Raw genomic sequence first — 19888 nt, forward strand, 5'->3', positions numbered from 1 at the left:
CCTGTGGGCGCCACCAGCTGACCTGACCGCGGAAGAGAGCAGAAAGCTCTCTGGGGCTGGGCTGCGTGGAGAGGGCTGGCTGACGGTCCGGACCCTTTGTCAGCCTCTTCTACAAGGTGAGGGGCTGCTCCTCCCCGCTCTGCACCCACGCCCTCCCTTCACCCCCTTGAGGGGGGAGGGCCTCCCCACCACAGGTAGCAAATGGTGACGCCGGGCAGCTTCCCGGCCGGTACAAAGGTCAGTCCCCGAGAGTGGGTTACACGGTCCTTCTCAGGCTCCGTGCCTGGAACTCTTTCTTATGTTGGATGGCACAGGAGATCTGCCAATTTCTGCGCAGCACAGAGCAAACGAGATGGCTTCTGAAGACCCCTGAGTGGCTGGAGAAGGAATCAGGAGCACGTTCCCTGAGTAAAGCCGTGCGGGTGCCACGGGCTCAGGGATCTGAGCAGACCGGAGACGTCGATGACGCCTTTAGGGGGAAATGCAACATAATGACCGGGCTGTTTTCCTTCTCGGGGCAAGACTGTATTCCCAGGACGGATAACGGGAAAGGACCACGGTCTGTGCGTGTTGCACAAGCAGGGGAGGGGCTATTTTATGAAGCGGTATAATCTTAACAATCCCGCCTAACTTGACCAGTGGAAGTCGCTGCGTCTCCTCCGGCTGCCGAGTCTCCTGCCTGGAAAAGACGCCGAGCCGCTGCCGCGAGTGTGCACATGAGCCGTCTGAGCCCGAGCGGTGTGCAGGCAGCACCGGGGGAGCCCAGGTCTGGACTTGTGAGCCATTCGCTACCAGGTAAGGGACGGGAGAGGCAGGCACAGGGTAAGAGTGCGGGGCCCGGAAACGGTCTGGCAGCAGACAGGGCTCAAGGCAGGTGCCGCGGACGAGGTCGGCACTCCCTGGACTTCCAGAAATGGGCTGGGGTGTGGATGGAGGGAGAGGAAAGGCCACAGAAAAGCAGGGGGGAAGCACAGCACTTAGACGTCAGGCTGCGGTTCTAACCCTGCGTGCCTGCTCTTCTCCGAGGGTCCCCCGTTGCCACAAAGGTGGTCCTGCAGCCCGTCCCTAGATGGGCCCCACTGCACGGGGGGGACACGGTGTCAGGAGGGCCTGGGACCCACATGGCTGCCGGCCCTTCCCCGCCGCCAGCTGGAGTGACAGACATCAGGGAAAGGACGAGGGTCCTGCCCGAGGGCGTCCGCCCGAGGGGAGGGGTGAGCCCCCAGCAGCTAGAGTGACGGTCTCAGCAGACAGGGTCCCGGCAGAGCGCGGCGCACGGCTCGGGGTGTCAGTCTGCTCTCTTCCCCCCCTGTCTCCCCTCTGGGTTCAGGCGAGACGGGCTAAGGATTGAGCACCAAGCTGCACTTTGCTCCCCGGGGCACCCTGCCGGCCCACATGGCCTCGGGGAGAGCCACCGCCTTCTGTGTGTCAATCTCGTGACCGATGGCCCACGGGGGTCCCCGATCAACTAGTTCACTGGGTGACAACGTCGACTAGCGCGTTACTCCCTCTGGATGGGTCTGCTGCAAAGCCCGCAGCGCCCGGCCGGATGTTCGGTGCAGCGACAATCCCCTGGGGTCGGGAGGGACCGCGCCGGGGGAGGAGGCTGCGGCCCGGCACTTCCTGACAGGCTGTTTGTGCGGCGGGTACGTGCCCACAAGAACCTTTAAACCGTCACGCTGGCCCCCCAGGAACGCTCAGCACACAGCGGGTGGCTGGCCGCCGTGGGCGCACCCGCGAATGGCAGGACGGCCGACGGCCGAGTCCTGGGAACCGGGAACCAGGGAGACCACACTGGGCAGGGAACGGGGTCTTGGGTCAGTCATGACCCAGTCCGAGCACTGCTTGTCCTCCCACTGCTTTGGGAGGAGGGAGGAAATCGAAGCAGGGCTCGCTCACGATCGCTCGGTGATAGGACCCCCGCCGCCCCCCCCCCCCGCCCCCCGAGAGAGAGACTGCAAGGCCACTGGCCGACTTCCTGGGGGTAAGTAGCTCACACTCCCCATCGCCGGCCTTTATAGAACTTCAAGTACCGACGGGGTGTCTCGACAGCACGCGTCCTTCCTGGCTTAGCAGTTTCCCAGGAGCACACTTCTCTCAGGACCTAGGACCATGCTGAGCCTGCAGACCGCCCACCCTATGTTGGGGGACAGCGTGAGCTGGCCCTGCACCAGGAGTCAGTGCGAGCCCGGCCCTGCTCTGGGGGTCAACGTGAGCCCGGCCCTGTGCTGGGGGACAGCGTGAGCCCGGCCCTGCTCTGGGGGTCAGCGTGAACCCAGCCCTGCACTGGGGGTCAACACGAGCCTGGCCCTGCGCTGGGGGACAGCGTGAGGACCACATCCCAGCTACTCCTGCCGCGGAGGGTGGAGGACCGGCCAGAGTTCTCCAGTTCATCAGTGGGCTGACAGTCATCAGGGGCACGTCCCAGAGCCCCGCTCACCATTATCGCACATCCCTCAGGGCCGGGGATCCCAGCACAACACGGACAGCGTCTTCACTGCCACAGGGCTCTCCCAGCGTCTACACAGACAGCCTGTGCCCTGGCCCCCAAGTCCAATGCCGTGGGTCAGCCTGTCCACACTGACGGCAAACCTTGACTCTTCTATCCCACTCTCCCCACACCTGCCCTTCCTGCCCCCCCCGCCCCAGGATGACCCAGCCCTTCCTCCCTCTGCCGCTCTCATGACCGCAGTCCCACTCAGGCCAGCCCGGGTCTCCACCACCCCTCTGCTCTCTCCAGATCCCACCCAAGCTCTGCCAGGCCGCCTCCCAGGCCAGGAGAAGGCACACACCTTTCCTTCCTCCTTCCTTTCGCCTCAGTTTCTACTGTGTTCCAGATGGCTCAGGCTGCCAGAAATCCGGCTGCTGGAACGGCTACTATCAGGGTTTAATCAGGGAACGTGCAGATACTATGTGGTCACAAATGTGACTTACAATGAAAGTCATAAGAGTGAGACGTTTCGTCTCATCCTCCTCAATGCTGTTCTCCTGGGACTTTCCAAATCCCTGAAATAATTATACTTGGTGCCCATACATTTCATGCAGAGTGTCTGTGTGGCCCTGGTATTATTTCCTCACCAAGTGGGTCTGTTTGAGAGTCGAGACCAAAGCAGCTCAGCCCAGAGACCCTTGTGGGTGGGTCCCTGGACCGGCCGCCTCCAAGGGCACGTCAGGGCACGATGCCCCTTCCCGAGCCCTCGAGCGGGCACTGCCCCCTCCCTCGGGTGGCCACTGGCCACGGCCACGGATGCTACTTCCACGGTGCCGCTCTCCCAGATGCGATGGAAGGCCCTGGAAGGAACCCGACGCGAAGACAACACGCTGGCTTGTGGCCACAGCCACCAGGCCTCCTTGGAGGAGGTTTTCCATTAAAGCAACAGCCGACACGTGGCTGTCGTCTCACTCCTGTGGCTCAGACCAGCCCATTTTTCCCACAGTCCCTCCAGGGTCCCCTGTCAAGACAGAGCCCTTGGAAGATCACCAGGCCCACCAGAGGGTCTGTACCACGCACGCCGCTGTGTGTGAGTGTGGCCTGGCCACCGTCCTCTGCCCGGGCTGGAGCCTGCCGGTGAAGGCCTCCGTGCAGACGGGGCCGGCCACAGGGCTGGATCCGGTTGACAGCCCCACCGCCGGAGTCCTGGTCACTGACTTCCAGCATAAAATGGCTCGATGGGTCGCGGAGTGTGAACGTGGCTGCCGGGAAGGAGGGACTGACGGCTCCGGGACGGGCTGGGAGCTTGCTGCCCTGCCCTTCCCAGCACCGGGACGTCGGTGAGGCAGCCTTCACCAGCCCCCCACGTGGCCTCCCGGCTACAAGGATCAGGATGGGTTGCGTGGGGTCCAGGAGCCTTTTCGGGGTGAAAGTCTGGGGTTTCGGGAAACTCAGATCTGACAAGAATGTAGCGACTGAGGCACGGCCTCTGCTTTGAAGTCCTTCACCACTAATGCTGAGCTGATGAGCGATGTCAGGAGCCCCTCTCTGGCCCAAACGGTGCTGAGAAAGCCCGCGGCGTGGAGAAGTCTCCCCGTGTCACGACCCTGCGGGTGAGGCCTGGGCCGGGCGGGGTGGGGCACGGGGTGAACCCCGTCAGAGCGGACTGTCACCTCTCCGGAACAACACGCTGTTACTGGGTGTACCGCGTGCAGCAAAGACGGAGACAGCTCCGCCCTGAGCACTGGCCTTGGTTCTAGACTCACAGTGAATAATTCACGCAAAGCCCCCGCCCTTCTGGATCCGACACTCAGGGTTGGAGGGTGGAGAGAAAACAAGCCAGAAACAGACATTACAGATAATTCTGGATGATGAGAAATGCTACAAGCACTGCAGAATGGGGTACCGGGGGTCTCAGACCTGAGGCCTGAATGACAGAGGAACAACCAGCCATGTGTAGAAGACACTGAAGGCAGAGGGAGTGGCCAGTGCAAAGGCCCTGAGGCAGGGCGGGAAAATGGAGACTGGCACAAGTGGCAGCCAAAGCACAGGCCAGGATCACAAAGGGTGGGTTCCAGAGACTCCGGACAGCCGTCTGGAGTTTGCTCCAAGCTCCTGGAGACAACCCTCCTGGGAGTCTCAGGCAGGGGAGGCTTGATCTGGCACATATTTCTGAGAAGCCACCTGAGGCTCCGCGTGGAAAACAGCTTATACCAAAGGGCGCGTTGGGAGCAGAGACTGTGTGAAGCAGCCACAGTCTGAAGGTGGCGCTGGCCCAAATGCAGAAGGCGGACTTGGGCGCGGGCTTCAGCAGGGGCAGCGGCGGATGGGATGGACGTGAGGGGTCAGGCAAAGGGAGGAGCCAAGGGCGCCCTTCAATCGGGCAGACTGGCGGGTCCCCTGGAAGAAGCAGGCTTAACCAGAACCCAGCAGGAGGAACACATTCTCGAGTTCGGTTTTGTTTTATGAGCAGGCCCGTGGGTCGGGAATCAATACTTCCTTTATAGGAAAAAGCAGTTTGAGACATCCATCAGAAAGTGCAGGTGCCCAGTAGGAAAGCAGATCCGTCAACGCTGAGGTCAAGGGAGAAACGGGCCCTGGAGACAAGGCTGAGTGAGTTACTATCCCCGAGAGGGTTTGGGACGCCAGAGAGGCCGTCTGGCACCCTGCAGAGCCCTGTGCACAGCGCCCCGCCCCCTAGGAACACCAGCAGGGGAGGAAAGTGCTTCCAGAAAGCGGGAGAAGGCCACTGTGCTTGGCATTTCAGAAAACAGCCCAGACGCCCACCAGCACCGGGACACCGGACGCATTACGCGGATTCCCACAAACGACAGAAGGCTTTACCTAAGGGACGCGATTGCATTACAAGCACATGCATCCTGGTATGACTGAAACAAACAAACAAACAACAACAAAACCGTCATTTTGAGCAAAAAAGGCAATCACAGAAGAACGCGTGAATTATGATATTTACGTAAGATTCAAAAAAGCCTAAATTACACGACACACATTTAGAGCTAACACATACACAGGAAGCACGTTTCTAAAAACGTCAAAGCAACGACTGGCACACAGTCCAGAGTACTCGCCCCGGGGCGGTCAGGAGTCGAGGCTCTGGGCACAGGGGTACGGAAACATCTACGTTCTCAGGCTCAGAGGGAGGTATTTGTGGGTGCTACTGTGTCGGCATTCTTTCCGCGTGGCATAAACACACACGTGCTTTTGTGTGTGCGACGGAGCTCCAATTTTTCCTTTCAAACCGAGTGAACTAGAGCTAACGGAGCTGAAGAGTCAGGCATTTCTCAGGGTGGTGGCAGGAGGGGACCAGCCCCGGGGCGAAAACAGGCCAGGGGAGGACCTTCTCCAGAGCACACGCGCTCGGGAGGTCGCTGTTTGAGAGTTAAGGCCGAGGCAGCTTAGCCCAGAGACCCTTGCGGGTGGGTCCCTGGACCGGCCGCCTCCCTCTCTAGGGCACCTCAGGGTTCTAGGTCCCTTCCCGAGCCCTCGAGCAGGTGCCGTCCCCCTGCCTCCGATGGCCACTGGCCACGGATGCTGCTTCAACGGTGCCATTCTCCCAGATACAGTGGGAAGGCCGAGGAAGGAACCGACGCGAAGGTGACGTGCCCGTGCTACAGTTTGTGGCCACAGCAACCAGGTCCTCCAGACCCCAGGCCCCCGCCGTGGGATGTCCTTTCAGGAAAATCTGCACTTTATGTGTGCAAAGCTCATGTTGCCAACTTGGCCATTTGTAGCTGGAACCCTTGACCTGAGTTCACCGTGGATAGCACACTACACACAAAGCCTTTTTGTTTGTTCAAATCCAATACCTTTTCTGCTAAAAGCATCTCGATCCCTGTATCACAAACACGTACGTCCTTCTCACAGAAGCCAATGAGTCCCAGGCACTTTGGGGTGTAAGCAATTTTGTCGTGACGGTATTTCTGTCCCTGAAAGTCTCTAAAATGTTGATAGGTGTCATGACGTTTTTGATTACAGTGAAGGAGGAAACGATGCCCGGATGAAACAAGAAAAGGCTTCCTCCCCAGTCGCCAGGTCATTGTCACGAACCTATTTTAGCATCTGCACATGCCGCTAACGAGGGGAGCCACGGCCCCATGAAAGGCGGCGTGGCGGCTTTTCCTGGCTTGTCGCAGAGCTCGGGCGGAGCGTTTCTGAGAGAAGAAAGAACAGTCACTTCCCAGCTGCTGCGTGGCAGGACAAAATGTGAAATTTAAACCACTAAATAGTTCTGGAAGCAAAAGAACAGGTGGTAAATGGTCTGCAAGGCAGATGGTGCTTTTTAATCGTTGTGTTCGATCGTCATCCGCTCGGCTAGCGACCGTAACTATCACTCATATTTTACCTTTCTCACTCGAATGCTTGCAAAATGGTGGCAAAGGTTTAAAAATAACTACCGTCATTCGTGTAAAAAAAAAAAAAAAAAAGAATCAGTTCATTTATTTCCTCAAATAGGGACACCAGTGGAGCCCGGCTGCACCGTGGCCCCACGTGGCCGGAGGACAGAGGCTCCAGGCAGGTTGGGGGGGGGTGCCTCATCCTCCCCAGAAACCCCAGGGTCTCCAAAAATGGAACACAAGGTACATCTTTCCCCTACGCTCTAACACATAAAGGCCAGTATGAATGGAGGGAGGCTGCATTCAGCTGCAAGCCCACAGAGAGGCGACCGAGGACGCCCGCCTCTGCTGGCCCTCCGGCTGCCACACGCCCTCATCCAGGGGCCCCGCGCTGCCAGCATCGGGGACGGGACAGCCGTGTCTCCAGGCCGCCTTCCCCGCCCCGTGAGTCACCCGTGACTTGGGAGCACCCATGTGAGAAGCAGCCGATCGCGTGGCTGACAGAACTGTGGGTATTCAAGGTGCCCACGTGCGGTCTGCAGGATGGTCGCCCACGTCGGGAAGCCGCCAAAGGATGCGGTGCCCAGAGCCACGGGTTCAGCAGACGCAGGTGGGGCCAGGGAGGGGGACAGACGAGTGACAGACGCCAGCGCACGGCCCGGGGGATTCCCAGGAGTGCGCGGGCCCTGCGGAGAGCCACGGCCAGGACCCACTGAGCCGCGCGAGCAGGCAGCAGTCTGGAAGGAAACAGCCGTTTGTGACTGGGGAGGAACAGCGCGTGGGGCTTTTCAAATACGGTGTCTCCCTCGAAACGTTAAACCACGTAAAAGGCACTTAACCAAGTGCGGCTCTTCCGGCTGACCGTCTTTCCAGCCACCAGCCTGTTTCCTTCAGGCCCCTCCAGTTACTAGGTCCCCGACTCTCCCAGGGGAGCCTAGTCACACACCAGTGCAGGTTTTCACGCTTCGTCAAGTGCGGTTCTAGGATATAATCCAGGGTTTCCCAGCAGAAGCACTACCACCTTGGGCCGGATACTTCCGTATCATGGGGCTGCCCCGGGGGCTGTGGGGTGGGGAGTGTCCCTGGCCTCTGCCCCCAGACCCAGGAGCACCCCCCCCCGACTTACAGTGACCAAAATCTGTCAAACCCCATACCTACCTCCAGGTGAGAACAGAAAGCTAACCCCTGTAGGGCCCCTAAGGCTCTCTGGCTTTCACGACCGAGCCAAGAGCATAACTAAAGTAGTCTAGCTCATTTACCGGATGGGAATGCTGTGAATAAAAACAAGGTTATTCATCTGCAGATGAAGGAAAATTCCCACGCTTTTACGAAATCAGCTTCAATATGGAGCACGCTTCACACACAGGTGCATCGTCTTCGTCTGTGAAATCTGCTTTGCTGGGGTTGCTGCTCTGTCTCCGCCCCGCCGGCCCCACCCAGCCCTGACGGGACACCTCCTCCTCCTCCCCCTGTCCCCCTGCCCCCCACCCCGTCACCTGTGTCAGGGGTGTTGGGAATGTCCCAGCTGGCCGCCTGAGCCTGCACCAAGAACGTCCTTCAACCTCACTGAACCTCACCGTACGGAGTTCCTGACTGTGGTTAAGACGAGTTCTGAGGGACGAACCGCTCAGGTGCCTCTAAGCTACGCTTCCCAGAAAGCGTTCAGGGAAATTCTGGAAAGGCTTCACCCCAGCTATGGCCAGTGTCGCTCACTGACGTCAAGGGGACACCGCCAGCTCAACACTGCTAGGTGGTGTTATCTCGCCAGCACCCTGCTTTCCGGGGCGCCCAGGGAGGCCCACGCCCACACTGGCTCCAGGGAGGTGCACAGAGCTCCACAGTCGCCCAGCGGTGCCCAGAGCTGGGCGTCATGCGTCCGGACCAGCCCCTGACTGTATTTCATTCCCGCACCCCCCCTTCGCCGGCCCCTCTGCGTCAGCGTGAAGTTTTGGGATCAATGCCACGGGCCGTTTGAGAAGCCATCTCTGGAGTGCCGCCCCTCCCTCCCGCTTTCCGACGGCACATGTTGGCAGTTACGTACAAGACAATGTCGCCGCTGGTCTCCTGACTGAATACGCGTTATGGCAAATTTGATTACGGGGCCTTATAAAATGCAAACACAGAAAGACACCTAATTATTATGTCACTTTATAAATCATAGGAGGCATGGAAAGTGAAGCCACCCAGGGGCACGTGGGTCTTGGTTCTGAGATTAATTTTCTCAGAAAATACGAAGTCATCCTTAATGAATGCCAATGGACTGATGGATTTTAACTGAAATCTTGACACAACTGTAAATTATGTTCCACACAAGAGATTATTTATGTGTTTTATTTATTTTCCCCATCACACCCTCAATGCGTGTTCACTAACAGCCTAAAATAAGATTTTGTTCTTGAGAGTACAATGTCCCACCGACCAACTAATTTATCAAGCCGGTAGGGAAATACAGGCTCCAAAGGTCTAGTAAAAAGACGACATCAGACTTATCAAAACCAATGTCAGCAAACCAAAACGGGAAAAGAACGAAACTAGGTTTTCCTGTTTCTACCATGAACTTGGATGCGTGTGTGTGTGTGTCTCACAATCTAGTGATGCTTCCTATTAGCAATAACCTAGCAATTGATGATATTAACGCTAAATTAGAATTCTAGCAGAGGATTAATATTAGAACACATAGAATATTTTTTTAATTTTTTTTAAGAGAGAGAGAGAGCAGAAGCAGAGGAGGGGCAGAGACAGAGAGAGAGAGAGAGAGAGAGAGAGAGAGAATCCCAAGCAGGCTCCACACTGTCAGCTCAGAGCCTGACATAGAGCTCAAACCCATGAACCGTGAGATCATGACCTGAGCCGAAATCAAGAGTCAGACGCTCAACCGACTGAGCCACCCGTGCGCCCCACCATTTTTACCCAGGTCTTATCGCATGCGGACCCAACACTGGAGTAGCAGTACCAGCTCTCAAGATTGAATCCTTCCTAAAAGTCCTTCTGAATCAATATTGTTCTTGCCACATTTAAGGGAAGGACCTGAGTCCGCGTCCACGGGTGGCTTGGACACACGGCCTGCTGGTCACCGTTAACAGACACACCTACAGCTGTGACCACACACGGACAACGGAGCTGCAGCCGGCCCAGGACCCGGAGCCCTCCGTCTCCCTCCCGAGCCCCTCAACACGCACCTGGGTTCCACCGGGCACGGTGGAGTGCCTACCAGCCCCACATCCGCCTCGAAGACCTTCCGGAATAGGTGCGCAGCCGCGGTTAAGGAACCCAAGACCCTTCACGGCCACGCACGCCTCGTGGTCAGCCCTGCGCCGCGGGGACCGCCCAAGCCCCCCACCCCTGTGCTCGGAACGAGCCCAGCCGGCAGGCCCAGGGGAGGGCGCGGCCAGCACTGCGCGTCTCTGTGTGTCACAGACTCAGGCGCTTAGCTAGTTTCCGGCGTGCCGTCTTCGCTTCCTCCCGAGCCCCGTGCACCAAAACTGAAAACCGCCGGGGATCCTGACGCCGTGAGTCACTACGGTACTCCCCAGAGACGCTTGGTAAAGGGAAGCCTCGTCTGTCCAGACGGAGACTTCGAGCTAGGCTTTACGGCAGAAAAAGCCCCGCCTGGCCTAGCAAGAGCTTCTTCGAAGGAACCAGGGTCCACCTGTGCAATCTGACGACGAGCAGCACCCGTACGACCGCTACCGACTGTCCCTGCCTGGGGGGCCGCGGGCACGGGAGTCCAGGGCTCTGCGGCCGGAGGCAGGCGGCTCCTGCCGGCTCCCCACACCGTGAGCTCTGGACCGGCTCCAGGCGCCGAGCGCCCGTGCTCTGTGCTTACCGGAGAAGGGGGCGGTCCGCAGGGGTATTTTGATGGGGGCCAACGTCAGGAAGTGGCAGGGCTGCGTGCTGGGGGGGGACGGGCCCCCAAGTCCCTCGGGCTCCACAGACAGCACGGCGGCGGCGGCGATGGCAATGGCGGGGCTGCTGCCGACGGGCTTGAGGCTGTCGGGACCACCACCTGCAGAAGAGGGACAGGGAGGTCAGCCCGGGGGTGCCCGGTGGCCGCCAGAGAGAGGCACCGCCTCATCGGGCCACACTCGAGCGCCCGGAGAACACGAGCAGCCCACACCCCGTTCTCGGAAGCCGATACCCCAGAAACACACGGGATGGTTCCCGACCTGTCACAACGTCGACTGGGCACAGAGCACACGCACGCTGCCGCGCGACGTTCAGAGGCACAAAGCCCAGTCACCAGGGGACGTGCGTGCCCTGGAGAGAAGCGGCTTTGCTGCGGTGCAAGCGCGTGGCACACACAACCGGGGCTCCTGGCGACAAGGTCACAGTGACTCGGAGCCGCGAGAGGGCCCGGGAGGGGCACGGGAAGGCGGGCGGCGGGCCCGGAGCGGGACGCAGCTGTGGGTCGGCGTGGGGAGGCTCAGCTGCTCCCCGAGGCTGCCACCTGCCCAGCCTCTGCGGCGGAGAAACTCGATACCCCCGTCGGCCTGGATGGCTCCTCGTGAGGGGTCGGGCCCCAAACCTGGAATTCAGGCCGTCTGTTGTCTGTCCTGACGTAACTGGAAAACTGTGACAGGTTGCTTCTGTCTGTGCCTTTCCTGTAAAGTTTTATCTATCATTTATTTATTTTTATTTTTACGTTTACATCCAAGTTAGTTAGCATCTAGTGCAATAATGGTTTCAGGAGGAGATTCCAGTGATTCCTCCCCTACACACAACACCCAGTGCTCCTCACAACAAGTGTCCTCCCTGATGCCCCTTCCCCCACGTAGCCCATCCCCCCACCCACCACCCTCCAGCAACCCTGTTTGTTCTCTGTATTTAAGAGTCTCTTTGTTTTGTCCCCCTCCCTGTTTTTATGTTATTTTTACTTCCCTTCCCCTATGCTCATCTGTTTTGTTTCTGTAAAGTCTTTTAGTCCCTAAAATAATTGTGGTTTCTAAGAAATATTCTGCAGCTACCAGCTTACATTGATGGTTCCAGTTCTGGAAAAGCAGTTTGGAAACATGTTTTTAAAATGTTAATACAGATCACAACTTTTGATCTAATGTTTCCCTTCCTATAACCCGCCCACATGTCCAACGTCTTCAGATAAAGGTTCGTACTGAGAAATTAGAAATACCAGCAAAGGGCAGGTGGTTGTATAAACAACGGTGCATCCACTCAGTGAGACACTGAACGGCCAGCAGAATCACACAAGGAGAAACACTCAGTGCCACAGGGGACGACCCACAACATGCTCAGTAAATAAAGCAAATTACAAAATCGTTTCTATTTCTACACCATTCAGTCAACAAATCTATATTTGGTTGACTAGATGCCAAGCATATTCTAGCTCTTAGGGACGGAGCAGTGAACCAAACAGATAGAAGACCTGCCCTCAGGGACCACACCTCCCAGGTAGGGAGGATACACGGAATACGCTTTCCTTGTTTATTTGCTTTGTGTTACAGGTTGATGGGCACAATGCCGAAAAGCAAAGCAGGGAGAAAGGATTGGGAATTGGTAGGTGGGTTTCATCTTCACACGGCGTTGTCAGGAAGGTCTGCCCTGGGACGGGAACCCATAGGTGACAGCCTGCAGGAGGCAAGAGGGGACAAGCAGGCCAGGGAGCGGCGAGGATGTGCGAAGGCCCCGAGGCAGGCGCCTAGCCATTGTGTTCCAGAAGCCGCAAGGTGATCAGGGAGGTGCAGCGGAGGGGCAGAGATGAGAAAATGTGAGTGGGGGTGGGGTGTGGGGGTCGGAGCGTCAATGACGGGAGGGTATGATGCGGAGTGGGGGGCATGCTCTGACTTCCATTTTAATGCATCGTCCCGGCTGCTTCGTTGGCAACAGACAGAAGAGGGCAAGCTGGGTTCTGGCTGCCCTCTGCCAGACCCTCCTGAGTCTGTCTTCGTTTCTGTCTTTCCGTATTTTTCACATTCCCTTTGACGGGCATATACAAGTTTTACAAATTTAATTTTTATAGAGTAGTTTCAAGTTTATGGAAAACTTGAGCAGCAAGTACGGGGAGTTCACACATGTCCCACTGCACCCAGCTTCCCTATCACCCCGTCTTCTGCTGGCCGCTGCACCTGCTGCCACTGAGGAGCCAACACTGATACACTGTTATGAAGGAAAGCCCCTGGTTTAGAGCAGGTTCACTGTTTGTGCTGCACACGTGCGAGTCCTAACGTCATGTGCTCACCTCCACCCTGTCGCACAGAAGGGTCTCACTGCCCTAAAATCCTGTGTTCTGCCTACTCATCCCTCCTCCCACCCCACCCCTCAAGACCACAGATCGTCTTACTGTCTGTGTACTTTTGCCTTTTCCAGAATGTCTCATATTTGGAACCACACGTTATGTAGCCTTTTTAGACTGGCTTTGTCCACGTATCGACGTATCTTTGACGTCTGTCTTTTCATGGCCAAGATAGCTCCTTTCCTCTTATCACTGGACCACATTCCACTGTTTGGAAGGACCACAGGTTACTTATCCATCACCTGCTGAAGGACATCTTGGTGGCTTCCAAGTGTTCACAATTATGAATAAAACAGCTATAAACACGTGTGAGAATGCGAGTTCTCTATTTGGGCAAATACCAAGGAGTGCGCCCGCTGGACCGTGCGGTACGACAACATGTAGCTCTGTAAGAAACCGCCAGACGGTCTCTCAAAGTGGCTGTACCATTTTGCATCTCCAGCAGCAGCGAATGAGAGCTCCTATCGCTGCTCATGCTCGCGGGCCTTTGCTGTCCGTGTTCTTCTGGATCTGGGCCGTTCTGACAAGGGTGTCGTGGTATGTCCTCATTGCCATGTATGGAGTTACAGAAAAAAAACCAAAAAACCACTGTCCTGAATATATGATCTTACCTGATAATAAAAGCTCATTATAGAAACTTTATAAGATGGAGTGAATAAGCGTATCAAAATGTCCCCGCGGCCTCCCCAGCTGAGCACCGCTGGTCTTCTGTTTTGCAGGAATCAGCAGCTTTCTGGCCACGCGGTCCGGCCACCGTCACGGCGCAAGCACAGCTTTGTCGCGAGCTTTACAAAATGAACACTTCCCCTACCATCAAATGGCTCACCCACGTCCAATTAGTAATCGGGGTCTTGTCTTCCAGGTACTAGGCCTGACACTCCAATTTGCCGTATTCACTACTATCCCCCGCCCTAACAGACATTGCCTCCTGTAAATAAACATGACATAAACGACGGTTTGCCAAAAAAGTTCATTTCTGCATATATTGTTCTAGGACAGATGTTCAGGGTCAAAACAGTGTATTTTGGGTGCATGTATCACTTTAATGAGGTAGTCGACTTTTGTGGAAGTCGACACACCGCGGAGGCCTCTGCAAATGTTTCTTATTAAGCGTGGCTTCTCTCCCTCGGGATCTATACGTTGAGATGCTCTCACCAGAGGTGTTTAACCACCTATTTGCGCTGCTCAGAGAGAGACCTGCCGGTTTAACTCAGCACCAAGTTCCATGGCCTCGGGGACGTGTTGCCTGGCGAATGTGTCTAATAAACTCAACCTGTTCTTTACAATGAGGATGACCTCTTAGCAATAAATGGCAAAGCAACTGCTGATGTTCTCAAAGAAGCAGAGGCTAAACGCAAGAGCATTTTGTAGATGAAAGTGTGGGGACGTTTATATTATCGCGTGATTTTGTTGTCAGGAATAATACGTCGCTTCCTGATTTCAAGCTATACTATGAAGCTCTACTCACAAAAACAGTATGGTATAAAAGCAGACAAATCGGCCAATGGAACAGAACCAAGAGCCCAGAAACAAACCCAAACATAAATGGTCGACTAACATTTCACAAGGGAGCCAAGAACACTCAGTGGAGAAAAGACAGTCTCTTTAGTAAGCGGTGCTGGAATAACTGGAGAAATGAACCTGGACCCCTATCTTTAAAAAATTTTTTTGATGTTTATTTATTTTTGAGAGAGAAAGAGACAGTGAGTGGGGAAGGGACAGAGAGAGGGAGACACAGAATCCAAAGCAGGTTCCAGGCTCTGAGCTGCCAGCACAGAGCCCCACGCAGGGCTTGAACCCGCAAACTGCGAGATCACGACCTGAGCCGACATCAGACGCTCAACTGACTGAGCCACCCAGGCACCTCTAAATTGTTTTTAATGTCTATTTATTTTTGAGAGAGAAAGAGAGAGAGAGACAGAGAGACAGAGTTCAATGGGGGGAGGGGCAGAGAGAGAGAGGGAGACACAGAATCTGAAGCAGCTCCAGGCTCCAAGCTGTCAGCACAGAGCCCGACGTGGGGCTTGAACCCACAAACCACGAGATCATGACCTGAACTTCACCAACTGAGCCACCCAGGCGCCCCGGAACTGGACCCATATCTTACACCACTCACAGAAATTAACTCCAAGTGGATTAAAGACAGAAACATAAGGCCTGAAACCATGAACCTAGAAGAAAGCAGATATGTTTTGGAAATCGTACCTAAAGGTCAATCAATGTGAACAAAACCAGCAAGCGGGACCATGTCAAACGGCAAGAAAAATCATCAACAAGGTGAAAAGACAACCTGCAGAATGGGAAAAATAGTCATTTGCAAACCGTATATCTGATATGGGGCTTACATCCAAAATATATATTTAAAGAAATATAGCTCCTACCACTCAACGGCAAACGAATAAAAATCCCAAATGATGCAATTTAAAAATGGCAAAGGATCCCGATGGAAATTTCTCCAAAGAAGATACATGAAAGGCCAACAGGTATGTAGTGAGGTGCCCCACCCCACTCATCACCAGGGAAATGCAAACCTGAACCACAATGAGGCATCGCCCGCGCCTGTTAGAATGGCCATCGGGGCGCCTGGGTGGCGCAGTTGGTTAAGCGTCCGACTTCAGCCAGGTCACGATCTCGCGGTCCGTGAGTTCGAGCCCCGCGTCGGGCTCTGGGCTGATGGCTCGGAGCCTGGAGCCTGTTTCCGATTCTGTGTCTCCCTCTCTCTCTGCCCCTCCCCCGTTCATGCTCTGTCTCTCTCTGTCCCAAAAATAAATAAAATTTGAAAAAAAAAAATTTAAAAAAAAAAAAAAAAAAAAAAGAATGGCCATCAACCCCAGATAATGATGGCAGGTGCCGGCGAGGATGTGGAGAAAAGGGAGCCCTCCTGCGCTGCTGGTGGGCATGTAAGCTGGTGCGACCACCGAGGAAAACAGTGTGGAAGGCCCACCAAAAACTTAAACATAGAACTACCCTGAGATCCAGCAACCCCACTTCGGGGAATTATCCCCAAAGGTAGCGAAAACGCTAACTCACGGATCTATGTGCACTCAAACCCCGACTCACAACAGTCAAGACACGGAGGCCACCCAAGTGTCCGTCGATGGATGAATGGATGAAAAAAATCGTACATAATAGACTGTTAGTCATAAAAAAAGAGGAAATGTTATCATTTGTGACAACATGGATAGACTCTGAAGGCATTATTCTAAGTGAGATCGTTCAGAGAAAGACACGTGCCACATGATTTCACCTATATGTGGAATCTTAAAAACTACAAAAATAAAAACAAAAAACCAAACTCATAGAAAGAGATCAGTCCTGTGGCTAAAGAGGCAGGGGGTGGGGGTGGGGGAAGTGGAGGGAGGTGTCAAAATGTAAAAGTTCCAGTTATACTATAAACAAGTGCTGGGGACCTCACGGACAGCGTGGCGACGGTGGCTGACACCGATGTACAATTTATAGGAATGTGGTTAAAAGAGTAAATCCTGAGTTCTCATCATACGGAAAAAAAAACGTTTTCTTTCTTTTCTTTGTGTTGTCTCTATATGAGCAGGTGGGTGTTAGCGGAGCCTATCGTGGTGACCATGTCACAAGAGATGTAAATCACGCCAACGTGCTGTATGCCTTAAGCCTATACAGTATGTCAGTTACTTCTCAATAAAACTGAAAAAAATGAGTCAATCACAAAGGAACAGTAGTAAGTTAACCTGAGCTGCCTCTTCAAAACACAAAAACAGCTTGGAAAGATATTTTTTAACCTGCTTTGAATTCACTTGTTACATATGAAAACGCAGCCCTCTCCAGGTCACAAAATAGACTGATTAATATCAGTGAAGTCAGGACGTTAATAACCAACATCGGCAAAATGATGGTCATAATTGGTGGGTGAGATGGAAAGGAGGCCTGGTCTTCCCGCGGCAAGGGTTTGGCCAGGCTCCAGGCGGCGGAGTAACGTGCGAACTCACCGTGTGACACACGAACCAGGTGGCCGGTGTGACGGAGCAGAACGCGCAGCCCGCCTCCAGCACGCCGGGAGCGCGCGTGAGCCCCGGCACGCATGCGCGTGTGTGGAGGAGCCCGCGCGGGCGGGTCGCGCATGCGCCTGTGTGGAGGAGCGTGTGTGCGCCTGCACGTGTGTGGAGACTTGCGTGCAGGAGCCCAGGCGGGCGGGTGCTGGAGAACGGTTACAGGTGAGCGCGCGGTAACAAAATCCCGCGAGCCCAGCTTCGGGAGGCAGTTGGCCGCTTTGTGTTTTTCCTCTCGGTTTCGTTTCCCGCACCCCTCGGCCGGGCATTTACCGAGCATCTCTACCTGCCAGACTGCGCCCAGCTTGCGGCTGGGAAGACGACCGGATGCAAACAGATAAGCGCCCGCAGGTGCCTCCTGCCCATGGACACCGGCCGGCAGGTGCGCGGAGCCAGTGAGAGCCCCGGGACGCCGGCTGCTCCCCCGAGGAATGCCCCTAGAGCCACGTCTTGGAAGATGAGCAGGCACTGGATAAATTGTGTCGACTGATAATAATTATCATAACTTGCTTTCCCCAAAGGACTGCAGAGAATCCCTTAGTTGAGTAAATAAACAGTGAGATAAGAAGTCCAGCCAAAAGAAAACTGCTAAGCCAGCTAAAAGATAAGCCAGGAATGCTATCCCATAAGGATTACTTATAAAAAAATCAACGTTTTAAGCAGAACCGTAATTAACCGTGAGCTCTGCTTGAGGACGGGCTGAGGCGAGTGCAGGCCCGCCGCTGGGGGAGCTCCGGGGGCCAGGCCCTCGGCCCCAGGCTGCTGTTTCATCACTGTTGCCACTGCCTACCTCCTTCTCTGATTCCCAACTTGCAAAAGAGCTCTGTTTGCATGTTTTATTCCCAGTAGTCCCTCTAGTACCGCGTGAAGGAGAAATTCTCCTGTCTTTGTTTGTGGCCAGAGACAGCGGGGTGGGCGAGGCTGAAGGAACTTCACAAGGGCACCTGAACCCCAGAGCGGGTGTGTCTGACCCGAATCCCCCTGCGGGGCTGGCACCGGGGCCCCACCTGGCTGGCCATGGGCAGTCTGAGACACGTGGTGGACAGCAGCGGCTGGACGCCTTCCTCCTTTGCTGGCCGGAGCCCACCGGGGGCCACACGCACAGGGAGCCCTTGGTCATGGCTGACGCGCTGGCTTACTTAACCCAACACCGGCCTCAGGACCCTGGAGGGCAGGCGGGCTCTCATCATCAGCTGTGCTCACAGGCAGACTGGCTGTGGACACCCTTCCAGAAGCTTCCTCCCAAACCGGAAGTCAGCCAGCAGCTGCATTTTGCTTTTCTCAGGACTGGACAAGGAAACGAGAAAGGTTGGTGGCCGTGGGAGCCGGGACGTGGGAGCCTGACGTGGTCAAGGAGTCTAGAACCTCCCAGTGCAGGTACACGTTCTAGGTACGCACTCGGTTCAGATGGCGCTGTCTGTCCTGGTCCCCGGGTCTTACCTCTGCTCCAGGCGTGCTCTTGGCCCACAGGGCCTCAGTTGCATCCTGCAGACCGAAGCAGGGGCAGGCGGTGCTGGAGGGGACGCACCCCTGCTCTGGGCCTCCAGCCACCCTGCAGAGGGACGCGTCACAGAGTCACCAAACACGAAGTTGGGGTTTGAACCGCCGGTGGGTTGCGGAGTAGATAAAGGCTAACGGGTTAGCTTCTGCGTCTTCTCGGAACAGGAGGCAGGCAGCGCACATGTCGTGTGTCTGTGAGAGCGCCCGCAGAGGCGAGGGCCCCTAGGTGTCCAGAACACAGAGGGTGCAGAGTAAACAATGGGCGGCTGGCAAGTCCTCGGAGGAGGAAACCTTGCCTGACAAATGCCAGCTGCTGCCTTCTCTGTGCTGAGCCACACATTCCAAAAAATAAACAATCATTAGTTTATTATGTCTATTTAGCAAATGATTTCAGCTCCGGTGGAAATCCTTCAGGCGATATATCTACCAACTGGTAATTATTTCTGCAAAAACGACTGTTCGATGAGAGCGGTGACTTCAGGCTCCTGTTGCGTGTGCATGGTGCTCACGGAGGCAAGTCCGGGGACTGCGGCGGGCAGAGGGGAAGGACGCAGGGCTCGGCCTCGAGGCTCCAGCTGCCATCGCCCTTCCTGGCCCCTGAGAGCCTGGACACTCAGCTCCGGGGAGTGAGGACATCCTCTTAGCAGGATGATGACGGGCTCTGTGCATCCACATGATAAGCCAGCTTTTCCTGAGGAGCTGAGTCAGAGCTGGGTGGCATTTTGTTTGCTTGTATCGACACTCGGGTGCTATGGTGAATGTGGACCTATAGAGACCGCATTGACATCTCCAGTCTCCCCCCAACATTCTGCCTTGTTATCTTGGGTGAAGCTGGGCAGACTCAGGATCTCGGAGTCAAGCCCACAGCTGTGGGTGCAGAACTTGAAAATCCACGGTGGTGCTCTGAGCCCCACACCCCTTGATCGTATGATGAAAGTTGTCCATGGATCTTGGATCCTGGCACTGAAGGGGCCACCAGCCCAGATGAATTCAGCTCCTTCTCACAGCCACGGGGACCCTCTGGGTCTCCTCCCAAGGAGCTAAAGAGCAGAAGGTGTGGCTCTGACACGTGTGTCTCTACCAGGGACACCTGATGATGGTTGTTCAGAACGTTCACTGGATCCCAGCGCATCCATATGAATGAGCACCCCATCCCCCAGTGGACAGAAGCCCGAATTCCTAATCACTGAGTTAACCCCCCGGGAGCAGGAGCATGGAATTAGGTCTCCTAGCCTGGGTGCTGCAGACGGTACAAGACAAGGACAGATGAGCTATTTAATGCTAACAGGGTGGCAAATTCACTTCGCTTTGTGCATCAGTTTAGAAATACTAACTT

At 55.5% G+C, this 19888-nt stretch overlaps 1 protein-coding gene across 1 annotated transcript in view; it reads right to left on the bottom strand.

Moving 5' to 3' along the window:
- The window catches only part of TCERG1L (transcription elongation regulator 1 like), a 197750-nt gene that overhangs the window by 145379 nt on the left and 32483 nt on the right, over window positions 1-19888 (bottom strand). The window contains exon 4 of the mRNA XM_047072758.1: window positions 10613-10792. Within this exon, the coding sequence (XP_046928714.1) occupies window positions 10613-10792 (180 nt within the window). The remainder of the gene's footprint in view (window positions 1-10612; window positions 10793-19888) is intronic.

This window comes from Lynx rufus, unplaced genomic scaffold (assembly GCF_022079265.1).
Source record: "Lynx rufus isolate CCGP_SWC_20201006 ecotype Redwood Valley unplaced genomic scaffold, mLynRuf1.p SCAF_11, whole genome shotgun sequence".
Classification (NCBI taxonomy): Eukaryota; Metazoa; Chordata; class Mammalia; order Carnivora; family Felidae; genus Lynx; species Lynx rufus.